The 12,685-nt window shown below is 42.4% G+C and overlaps 1 protein-coding gene across 1 annotated transcript; it reads right to left on the reverse strand.

The window, feature by feature from the left end:
- Positions 1–184: 184 nt before the first annotated feature.
- On the reverse strand, positions 185–12,314 carry LOC121281864 (pepsin A-like). The gene is made up of 9 exons (XM_041194947.1): positions 12,229–12,314; positions 10,857–11,016; positions 9,326–9,443; positions 7,573–7,691; positions 6,131–6,330; positions 5,489–5,608; positions 3,635–3,779; positions 1,920–2,018; positions 185–655 (listed from the first exon to the last, which is right to left on the reverse strand). The coding sequence occupies exons 1-9, from the start codon at positions 12,282–12,284 to the stop codon at positions 506–508; spliced, it is 1,167 nt and encodes a 388-aa protein (XP_041050881.1). The 5' UTR covers positions 12,285–12,314; the 3' UTR covers positions 185–505.
- Between the last annotated feature and the right edge of the window lie 371 nt (positions 12,315–12,685).

Below are 12,685 nucleotides of genomic sequence, written 5' to 3' on the forward strand. Positions count from 1 at the left end.
TAGCGTGCTTTCCATGTACAAGCCTAGATTAAGGCAAAACATATCGACAGCTTATGGCTCCGGAATAGATCATTGTACATGTGATCTAATGTACATAGCAATTAATCCAAAGTACAGGCAGCTCTTCATTTAGGATTATGGGCTACTGAGAGTAGAAGGAAAATCTTAGTGTATCCACAAAGCGGTTTATCATCCAAGGTTGACTTTGCAAGAGTAACCATTTAAAGCACATTTTGTCGAGCCATTTTGTTGAATGTCTGGGTCAGTGTGGTAAGGGTTCATCCAAATGTAATTAAAAGGTTCCAGCTCATTGACTTTATTTTAGAGTTCCTCCTTGCTGCATCTCATGCATAATCAGATGACCTTGAGCACTCATGAACTGGAGACTTCCTAGGTTTTCACCTTGTGTTACCTTATGGCCCACTACTTCAATCATCGCCAATGAATGAGCAAAACCTCAAAATGGGATCAGAATGTGCTTTAAATTAAATCCTGGAAGACTAAATTAGGTAGATTTGGCGAAGCCCATACGATTGTTTCCTCTGTCAAAGATGGAATAATATGGTCCAATGAAGACATCTCCCAGAATCCAGAGGCCTCCAGAAGCGCTTGGAAGATACATGCCATCAAATCCACTTATGCAAGTACCTTGATCCTGGAAGGGATGCAAAGTGTGAGAGTTAGTTCCCCAGAACTACTTCATAGCAAATACTGATCCTTGTGTAAGTATAGTAATAAAAACTGAAAATACCTGCCATGTTTTACTCTTTTGTCATTACTCTATGTTTACTCAAATCAAACTAATGAACTGCAAACAATTTATCTCTGCTCTTGATTCTGTTTTGTCAGCCGTAACCAACTTTCCCAGTCAATTATCACCCACTAACTTTCCAGGTTAAAGGAGTAAAGAAAGTTTCTCATTTGAGAGCACAGTTGTCAAATAGCTGGTCAAGAAGTTATATAATGGGATGAGAAAATAAATTTCTATTAGAAACACTAGAAAAATGAATCAATTGGCAATGTTTCACTATTGAGAGTGATGATTTGGTGAAACTTAATAATGGATGAATTATGTTTAATCACTGATGATTCAAAACTGGATAATTGGGAAACATTATGTCTCACACAGGGATAATGGGCTGAAATAAAATTGGTTGATGTTTCTATTTAATGGAGCAAAGACAAATGTAAATCATTTGGTCCATCAGTCTCTGGGCCACTGCTGTGCTGCAGATACAATTCTACACTACACGTTTCATGGTGCAGTTGTGACAACACAGTTGGACTGGGACAAAGCAGTCCACATGATTGATAGGCCACTCACTCCCTCCACCAACAGCGCACCATGACTGCAGTGTGCACCATCTACAAGATTCACTGCAGAAACTTGTCAAGTCGTCTTCAATAAGACGATTCAAAGCGGAAACCTTCACCATCTAGAAGGACAAGAGTAGCAGTTGCACGAGAACACCATCACCTCCAAGTCACATGCCATCTGGCTCGGACATATATCACCATTCCTTCATCGCTGATGGATCAAATTCTTGGAACTCCTTACCCAACAACACTGTGGGAATACCTTCACAACAGGTGCTGCAGTGGTTGAAGAAAGCAGCTCACCACTACCTTCCCAAGGGCAATTGAGTATGGGGCAATAAGTGCTCGCCTTGACAGTGACACTCATCTCGAAAGAATTCATGAAAAAAAGACCCTCCCTTGCATTATTAATTGATATGAAAATTTATTTTTATCACTAACTGTAATATATTTACTTCACCCGATCATTTTGTACATTTTCATTCATGTTCTGCTTAATTTCTCTTGAAGTGAGCTGACAAGCAATTTTACTGGATACTGAAGTCAGAGAACACAGCCAAGCCATTCAAAGTCAGGTTTATCAAATTCATCCAATTACATACCTGGAGTGTGTATTCAGATGGAGTAAGGGGATAGTCAATTCCATTGATTGTGAAGACTACATCAGGCATGGAGGGCAAATTGTTACAGTTGATGGAGGACTGTAAAACAGGCAAAGTATTTGTTAATGATTGTGAGCAGAGTGTTCTCAGAGAAGCACTTGCAAGAAATACTTGTATAACTTGTAAAATCATGATGCCATTATTGCATGTGCAGTTGGACATGTTTAAAAGTAGGTGTGGTTTACATTGCAGCACAGGTGCTGAGATGCTCCTGTTAGTGAACTTGCTGAGGTTGTGGGAAGCTCCCTGCAACCTATTGGCAGGAAACCTGACCACTAAGTGTTTGTTGATGAATCCAACTTGGCCCTGAAGACTGGAAAATTAGCTCTTACTTGCTAGGCTTAAGAAGGATGAGGCGCTGGGAAACCCAACCCCACCCCCGCCATATAGAAAACATTCTTTAGGGTTTCAATGTTAATTATAAAATAATGAATTCAATGTATTCAGCTTGTGGCTATTAACTGGGGGATTTAATTGTGCTCCTATATATAGGAGGAGACTGAAACTGAGGTTGTTCGGTGTTGAGGAGCATGTTTATAATGTTTAAGCATGTTTAGTTCTATAAATAGAAGCATGTAAAGTTTGTAATGGTAAGATTCAGTTCTACCTTTCACCACAAGGCTTCCTGCAGTGGAACAGGCAAGCTACCAACCAGGTCACGATGTGGGATTCACACCCATCATTTACCAGATTGGTTTCTCCTGGTGTCCTAGCATTGCCGATCCATTTGAGAGGTTGGAATTAGTGGATGCAAATGGACCATCCCTCTTCAAAATCCTCCTACATCAATGTTCCGGTTTGAAATTTCTGGAAGATCCACATTCACAAGATCCTGAACACCAAATGGGGACCAGCCGAATTTGTAGCCTTAATGTTATACTTCCTCTGTCTTACAGTGGATATTCAATGGACCTTTGTCCTATGTATTCATTTCAACTGAAATCCTTTTGGACCTTGCAGCTATCTACAAAAGTTGGATACCAGGGCACCACTGTGAATCTTTAAAGTTAATAGTCATGCTTATTGAGATGAGAGATGTTAGTGCTAGGAAATGTAAGGTTTTCAGGTACCTGTCAGCATCCAAGCACTCCATGGTCGGGAACAGCAGAGTTAAAAGCCCCTCTACTCTACCCCAACAAGGTGCCTGAGCCCTAACCTCAGAAGAACTGCAAATACTGCACTATTGTGGCACACACCAAATATCCTGTGGCCTCCCAGAGTTATAATTTAAAATTTATTTATAACTTCCCAATTATTGGTAAATTAGAGCAAGGCTTGCGCTGAGATACAATGTCCATTAAGGAATTTGATCCTGATTGCCAAAACTCCTTTCACATAGGGTCCTTACAGCAAAGGCTGGAAATTTTTATCTCTTTAGTGTAAGCAATCTTGAAATGCAAATGTGAAAGTGAAAGGCAGGAGGCAAATCCATATTATTACCCATTCTCCCCATATTGTACCTCTGAAGAGTGTTTTGTGATACTAAGGAATAATGGAAGAGAAATGACAATATATGTATTCAGGTTTTCAAACTTTTTCAAAAAAATTAAACTCTTAAATAAATCATCATCTTATAAATGCTACAAAATGAAAAGTACATCAATAGAATCTCCTTTGGTTGATTATAAAACTTGGTGTGTTCCATGGAAGCTTACCAGGCCTCCGTATCCTTCAGTTGCACCGATCATTAGCTGGATAATGCTGATGGATTCACTGGGGCCAGTGAGCAGAGAAGTACCAGTGTCAACGATGGCCTGACAGCCTTCACTACAGGCCACAACCTCCCCATTGATTGACACACTGAAAACAAAAAGCGGTAAGCATTAATTGAACCCATTCCCTCCATAAACCTCTAAATCTCTTGCCCCCTTTAACCTACTCCTGAAACTCTACCTTTTTTGACCAAGGTTTTGATCACTGGTCCCACATCTTTACAATGACATAGGAACATGAAAAATAGGAGCAGGAGTAGGCAGTACTACCCTTCGGAATGGCTCAGCCATTCAATAAGATCATAGCAAATCTTTGACCTCAATTCCACCTTCTCACACTATCCCCACAACCATAATTCTCTTAGTATACAAAAACCTACCAATCTCTCTCTTCAATATACCCAATGACTGAGCATATGCAACTCTCTGGGTTAACTCCAAAGATTCTCCACTCTTCAAGTGAAGAAATTTCTCTTCCAGTCCAATTTGGCCGTCTACTTATTCTGAGGCATTAGCCCCTAATTTTGTACTTTCCAGAAGTACAGAAACATCTGCCTAGCATCTGCTCTGCCAAGCCCCTTAAACATTTTAGATGTTCCAATGACATCACGGGCAGGATTTTCCAGCCCCGCCTGCTGCCAGGATTGTCCGCTCCTGCCAAAAATCAATGGAATTTTGTCTGGTCTGCTGCATCCCCCTAATACAGATCCCACCATAGTGGCCACTGCTGGCACTGCATCTAGTTCCTAGTGGAGATCAGCAATGGGGCTAGAAGGGGAGACACGTTGCCTGGATTTTGGCGGGTCTAGGCTAGTTGGCCCCAGTGAGGAGAAATGGGGGCTGGAGTGCGCAGAATGGAGGAGGGAGGAAAACTGAAAGTGGTTGGTTTGCAGTTGGTAAGGGTGAGGTAGCATCTGATTTTAGGGGGAATCCACCCCCCCAACCCCCCCAATGGACCCAAGCAGCCGGTAAAGGAGGAATGCTGTCCCGTCACCACTCCCCTTCCAAAAGCCTCAGGAATGGGACCTGGTGACCTTCAAACTTCACTCAGACCTCCGCCCGCCCTGGGAAAATTTGCAGTGGGGTGGAATTAGGCCCTTAATGAGGATTTCAATTGGCTCAAGGGTGGGTGGGTTACCCACTGCCTCCATTGATGTGTAAAATTACGGAGGGTTTGGGGGTGGGTAGATTGGTGACGGGAAAGGCAGCAATTTTATACGCCCCTTCCAACCACCTCCTGTCCACCCCTCACCCACCTGCCGGCCGGACCCCATTATTCAGCCCATGATTTACATTCTTGTGAGGGTTCAGCTTAAACTTTGTCACCTGGGTTATAACATGGCAGCAGGGACCACCGGCTGACTGTAGAAAACACCAGCACATTTTCCTGGCAATTTGTACCTTGACACATGAATAGGCAGCAGATCCAATTCCCTGTTCCTTAACGTTAATCGATTCATTTTAATGGACAGCAAATCATGCAGCTTCAATAGTTGGCACATGATTCGCCAAGGTCTCTGAGAGAGTGTGGTTTTGTAACGTTCTGCAATAAGTTTACCCTTAGATACATTAAGTTTTTGTTCGCTCAGGCTGGATCTAAACAATGGTCTAATTGTGATGTGGAAGTTATCCATTTGTTGGCTCGTTCCCTGTGTTTTTTCCTGAATGTTGAAAACTGTTACACAGTAACTCGACAACTACTCTGACATTTCCACATCAAAGACATGATTTGTAATGTTGAGTGCAATGTGATTGTTACAGAATCTATGCCAGTTGTAAAATGGATTGGTCAGTTACCTGTCCAAGCTGATTTGCCAGTAGGTTTGTTGAGTGACGGGCACCCAGTTAATTTGACCTGTGTAGTGGTTTGGATCGACTCCACCAAATACAACTTCACTTCCGGACCCACCAGGCTGTCTGTAAAACAATTCAACTAGAATGTTAATTTCAGCAATGGCCTGTCTGACATTGAAATGAGAATAAACAGAACTTCCAAAAATCCTGAGCTGCAACATCTTTTCTTTCGAGGTAACACAATGTGTTATCATTAACCTTGAGAATCAGACCAAAGTCAATATTTTCCGAAAGAAAAGAAAACACACACTTGATCTACACTGTGTTGGTTGAAATTCAACATTGTTCACTCCAAATTCCCTGAACGAGATTGCAATTATCCAGTTCCCTTCTATAACTGGAAAGGAGTTGAATTTGCCCACTGGGATCCAGTTGGACGTGCTCAGAACCTTGCTAGAAGACACAGGGTCTGCCTGATATGAAAATGGTTCATTAGGGTCACTGGAAAAATGCAAAGAAGGGCAGGGAAAGACCATTGTATTCATCAACTTTCAAGAAAGAATGTTCTGCTGTGACCTTAAGTAAATCCCCATACTATGTAGGGTGCTACTGAAATGGAAGTTACTGTAAGGTCAGAAAACCTACCTGGTCAGGTAAAAAGCAAACAGGTCCTGACTCACTAGGTCCTGAGACATCATGTTATCAAACACGGGTGTGGCGCCAGATGATGCAATGCTTGGATAGGCCAGCCCCAGGATCCCATCAAATAGAGAATTGGAGAATGAGCGTCCAGGCTCAGTCTTACTTAACCCAAATTCCTGGTGTTTGACACTTATGCTTGATACCTAGAAGAAAGAGGAAAGTTAACTTGTTCTGAAGAACTATTCTACTGAGAATCATCAATAAACCATATTGTTAGCCAGTTCATACATGGGTTTAATTTAATGAATACAACAGTAATGAGAAAGTCTAACATGATGGGATGGTTGGTTTTCCTTGGGCTGACACTTTACAAAGATACAAAATTCAATTTTAACTGAGCAGCAGCTTTTATTGATATGAGGGTAGAAAATCCACAGCTGCTTTGGAAACCCCTAACCTCACAGGAACCTGATGTCTCTTTGGCTATGTAGCAAACAGTGCATGTGTACCCCACCTGGGGTTCCGGGTGAGTATGAGACTTGAACCCTGAAAGATATTAGAATTAAAAAAAACTGTTGGTAACATCCTTGAAGCTATTGAAATCCGCCTGTTTTTTATCATGTTCATGTCATCGGAGACCACCACCTTCATTAGTCTTGTTATCATCTGCAATTTCAGAAATGGTGAAAATGATAGGCCAATCTTTTTTAGCTCTTTGTTACAGGACATATAACTGCTGGACAAAAGGAATTTTCTCTTTTTTTATTCACGAGTATCGCTAGCAAGGGCAGCATTTATTGGTCACCCCTAATTGCCTTTGAGAAGCTGATGTTGAGCTGCCATCCCAAGCTGCTGCAGTCTTCATGGTGTAGGTATACCCATAGTGCAGTTTGGGAGGGAGTTAGGGAGGATTTTTACCCAGCAACAGTGAAGGCACATTGATGTAGCTCAAGCCATGATGGCCTGTGACTTACAGGGGAACCTGCAGGTGATGATGTTCCCACATGTCTGCGGATGGTAGAGGTTGAGGGTATGGAAGTTGCTGTTGAGGGACCCTTGGTGAGTTGCTAAGGGTCATCTTATAGATGGTATGCATTGTTGCCTCTGTGTAAATAGGCTTCAGTTTCTTGAGTGTTGCTGCAGTTGCACTCATCCAGGCAAGTGGACAGTATTCCATCACACTCCTGACCTGCACCTTGTAGATAGTGGACAGGCTTTGGGAAGTCAGGGAGTGAGTTACTCACTGCAGAACTCTCAGCCTCTAACCTGCGCTTGTAGCCACAGTATTCATGTGGCTGGTTCAGTTAAGTTTCTGGTCAGTCTGAAGGCTGGGATCTGATAGTAGAAGATATTAATAGTCAGCAAACCCACAGTTGAATGGGCAATTGAAGAATTTTGACACTGTTTTGTTATAACATTATTAGTATAAGTTACAATGTACTTACAGTGACTGTGTCATAGCCCAGGATCCCAGTCATACTGCCGGAACCGTACTGAATGGAAAGTGGTTGGTTTGTTGCCTGATAAGTTGATGATTTGCTTGGTGCAAATTTCTTGTGGTTTTCTGTAAAAATAGTATTCGATTTAATGGTTTGCTTATTTTATTCCACTACTGGGTCGAGCATAGATCCTACCAAAAATATTTTTTCTAATTCTTCGTTTGTAGTTCTATTTGTTTCTGTTGAATTTTACACTCATTTATGTGAGGGATATTGGTGCTGGTGAATGAACTACGTTACATATCAGGCAACCAGCATTATTATCAAGAGCTCACAGGTTCAAGTTACACGGGTTAGCATTAGAGGAAAGATACCAACAATGGGACTCTGCTGCAATGCACTAATGTACCATTTTATATTTCTTGACACTGTCATCATATGGCTTCTCTTTGTGAGATTGCCAATTAATTTCATACTTGGGCAGTGTTATCCCGTGTGTCCATGATCACTAAGAAACTACTTAGACTAGCCAAGTTGATTTCATGTAGGAGGCCTTTGTCCCATCAATACGAAAAAAGGACTTGCATTTATATAATGCCTTTCACAACCACAGGATATACCAAATTGCTTTACAACCACTGAAGTATTTTTGAAGTGTAGTCACTGTTGTAATGTAGGAAAGGCAACAGCCAATTTATACACAGCAAGCTCTCACAAAACGCAATGTGGTAATGACCTGATAATGAGCTGATAATCTGATTTGGTGGTTTGGTTAAAGGTTAAATATTGAACAACACACTGGGAAGAACACCCTTGCTCTTCTTTGGAACAGTGCTATGTGATCTTTTACTTCTGCCTGAGAAAGGCTTATGAGGCCTCGTTTTAAGTCTCATCCAGAAAATGGCACCTCCAACACTGCAGCACTCCCTCAGGACTGCACTGAAGTGTCAGCCAGATTTTTCTGTTCAAATCTCTGGAATGGGACTTGAAGCCACAGACTTTTGTTGTGGAAGAACAAATGCTACCCATTGACTATGGCTGACCCTGCGTGCGCTGTAATCAAACTCAATTCTCTGGGTGAAAGCCCATGAGTCACATAATGCCAGAACACTTATTGAAGCATTAGTTTCTTTTATTAAGCATCCTTCGTAGGTGTCATGCTGCTGCTGCCTGTTACTATTCCTACCAGGAGATCAGCTGTCATGGTATGTCACACTTGTCAAGTCTTGTGCCATCCTCACACTCACTATAGTTCAACTGCAATTGCCCTGTGATGCCTGTTATCCAACTACACCTAGGTCAACCCCTCTTTCTTACGATTGGTGGGCAGGCGAAAAAGCCCAGTGGCCTTTGCACTTTTTAGGAAACTTCATCCACGGGCGGAATGGGGTTTCCAAAAGCAAATGAAAATAAAATACAAATTGTCAAATTTAATTAATGCCATGTCCCTGCTCGTGTGACAGAGTCACAGGAGGGGACATGTTTTATAACATTTTATGTGCCTTTATTTGTTTGTCTGAAAAGTCTCCATCTCCGTGAGGCAGCTCTGTGCCTGAGCGAGCTTTGCAAGCACGCACTCGTGTACATGTGAGAAGTTTGTGCTTACAGTCCCTGCCCCGGCACACACAGGCAGCGCTGTGAGCTGCCACTCACGCTTCACGCTGGGCGAGCCTTAATCGGCTCTGGCTTCCTGCCCTCTCCCACCTGCCCCCTCTCAACCCACCCGACAGGGGTTAAATTCTGCCCTATGAATACTTACTGCATGATTGGCTGCTGCAGTAAACTGATGCGATCCAAAGATTGGATGAACCAGTGTCAAAGATGACGGTGAAGCTCTGTGGTGGGGTTCCAATGCTGATTGTTCCAAAATAAGACATCTGTAGGAATATTTTAATACATGTAACAAGATAAGTTAGAATTGACTCAATTCGGCATTTCTGTACATGTAGACACATTGGGGAGATTTTCCCATTCCTGTGCTGAGGTGTATTGGAGAGTCTAGGTGAAGTTCATAGAAACAAATGAGGTTGGAAGGCCCTATGTGTGAACTGTATAGGAATCTGCCTGATTTTCCTTCATATGCTGTATCTGGCAATCCTGGACACTCTGTCACAGGAACAAAAAGACCCGTGTAATTGAGGACAGAGGCAGTTTTGGTCCTCTGTATGAGCACAGCGTTAGTTTGCATGTGTACACCAATGACACCCATTGCTCTGGCACCATTGCCCACTTCAGTCTGTTGCTGTCTTGTGCAGCCACAGCCCACCATCAGGCCTTGGATTTGGCAAAGTGACTTTCTTGGATTCTTGCTGGCAAATCTGACTCAAATCTGTCCGGCCAGGCTGAATCAGAGGGTGTACAACTTTGAGTTATGCTCAACTTTGACCTGCTTATCTTATGCTTATCACCAAGACAGCTCACGGTTCCCACTTCACCCGGCCTGTCTCTCCCATAGGCTCAAAATTCCTCATCATTGCTTTCAGCACCTTCAGAATCCAATTCTCAACTGTCTCTTTTGCCATCTTCACAAGCATTAGTTAGTTTAGTGCTCTGTAGCTGAACTTTTGCTTCCAAGTTCCTGAATGCTCACATCTCTGCCCTTGCCATAACTACACTGCCTCCCAGCTGTCAGCTTCCTCATTCACATTTGCAAACCACTTCTACCTGGCCCCACCCTATCTGAGTGATCTTCACTAGTCGTATATCCCAGACCAGAATCTCCACTCCTTGGAACAAATGATGCTTCCAAATTCAGTGGTGGGCTAGTGTTAGCTCTCCCCGGTTGATGGAGCAGCTAAAATGGAGTGGCTTTATTTGCCACTCTGTTCTCATTAATCTGCCATATTTGTTCATTCATTTGCTTTCACCATATCGTAACCTCAAATCCACATTCTTGCCTACCCCCAAACACCTTTCACCTCCTTGCTTGCCAAGAGTCCATCTACTTCTGCCTTCAAAATATTCAAAGACTCTGCTTCCTCTGCCTCTTGAGAAAGAGAGTTCCAAAGACTCACAACCCTCTGAGGGAAAAAAAATTCACCTCACCTCTGTCCTAAATGGGGGACTCCTTACTTTTAAACAGTGGCTCCAGTCATAGATTCCCGCACATGAGGAAATATCCTCTCCCCACCAACCCTGTCAAGGCTTCTCAGGATCTTATATGTCATATGACATGATCATTTGTCCATGTCCTATAGGATCTTGACTCCCACTGCAATTGATGAAGTTGCCGCTAGATTTCCCCCTGAATTTGTTCCTCTTTTTTCAGCAAAAGTGAAAAGATTACTTACGTCAATATAATTTAAAAGAGGCTCTGTAGCCATGGACTGGGTGTTGAAGGGCCCTGCATATTTGGAATATGGATTGTAATGGTTGTTCTTCAGAAATTCCTCGAGAAGCCCACGTTCTTTAAGAACTTGGCGGGTAGATTTATCTTTCCTCAAGGGAACCCTGTGAAGATAAACAGGAGACACAGTAAGAATTGAATCGACATTGCGAGCAACTTTTCTAGGTCTTTTAATCAAACTAGAGGTTGTGAACCAGCACTGTAATAACGGTTATAAACGTCAGAGTTGCAAAACTCCTGCTTCAAAACAGCTCATTAACTGAAATGTTTGCATACGGAACAATAACTCGGTGTAGGTTCAGTGCATTGGATTCGGGGAATCTGTGGAGAGTGGCAAACTGGCATGCTGAGGCCTGGAGAGATTTGAACTCTTGGGCCTCATTTCCAAATGAAGACTCGGACTGCCACTCAACTCCAGCAGGAATCGCTTCCCGGTAAACAGCAGCAATTGGGGAGGCAGGAAGCTTTTGCCAGGGACCCACAGGGATGCCCCAGAAGCCAGGTATTCATTGTGGGGGGTGGGGGCATGGGGGTGGTGTAATGGAGGGGCTGGGGGCAGCGATCGAGTAGTGATCACAATCTGGGGAAGGGTTTTGCAAAAGCCCAGCGCATGGGTCAAGGTGTCTTTGTGGGACCTGCAAGGGAAAGTACAGAAAATTTAGACTAACCAAGAAAATATTAAGTTGCTGTATTTGTTAGTCAAGTGCATGTCATAGAATTCAAAGCTGGGGACGGTTTTGACTATTTTGTGCTGATGCTATATTTTCCTCTGCAATATGCTTGGAAGGAGATTGTCAGGAGCTGGTAAACCATCACCAGATTAAAGATATGTTGATAAAAATATGTTGAATAATCTAACAGAACACAACAACGGTAGGGAAATATTTCATTTGGAAATGTTTAACAGGAAAGAGAACCAAATACCATCACCCACTGATCTTAATATAAATTCAAAAAACTGCAGATGCCGGAATTCTGAAACAAAATTGTTTGCATAAAAATGTTTCTAGAAAATGCAGGACAAAGAAACAATACATAAGAATATAAATTTAGATGCAAGAAATTTGTGTTCAAAACCTTCTGTTCTCCGGATTGTCGGAGGCAGAACATACGACCAAAGATGCGCTTCGGGACTTTGTAGAGGTCCTCATGCACTGAGCTAGTGGGAACTGCCTGGAAAGTTTCAACTTCCAATGTGAAATTCCCCTGGTCTCTGTGACTCTCCACGAATGTCTCCAACTCTGAGCTAGCGTTGAGACTCCGGACAGTTGCACAGTACATACCTGACCTTTCATCAGAACTGCGTATTGTCCTACCTGACTAAACATTCAGAGAGCTGAATGCAGGCGAGTGTAATGAGGAGCCACTTCATCTTGTCAGGCGCTTGTCAGGACGTCTGTGAGATTTGTGAATGCTCTGGGTGTTTTTATACGATTCTGTATCAGCCTATTTCATTGTTCAAAAAGTCAAATAATGTAGATTGTTAAAAATATCACCGTTATCATTGTAACGATGTCCTTATGGAAGGGCACACTCAGATTATACATGTTATTTAATAATCAGCTGATGTTTTCACAATTTGACATGTGACATGTCAAGCTCAAAAAATAAAACTTTAGAACTAATAAGAAGGCCACATGTATATTTAAAAACAAGATAACTTTTAATTCTTGCAGTTTGAGCTTGTACTATAGGTTGGTCACATTTAGTACTTGGAGCATTCTACGATTATAGAAACCTAGAACATGCTTCAAGGATAAAGAAGTTGGGTGG

Source organism: Carcharodon carcharias, chromosome 9, assembly GCF_017639515.1.
Source record: "Carcharodon carcharias isolate sCarCar2 chromosome 9, sCarCar2.pri, whole genome shotgun sequence".
Classification (NCBI taxonomy): Eukaryota; Metazoa; Chordata; class Chondrichthyes; order Lamniformes; family Lamnidae; genus Carcharodon; species Carcharodon carcharias.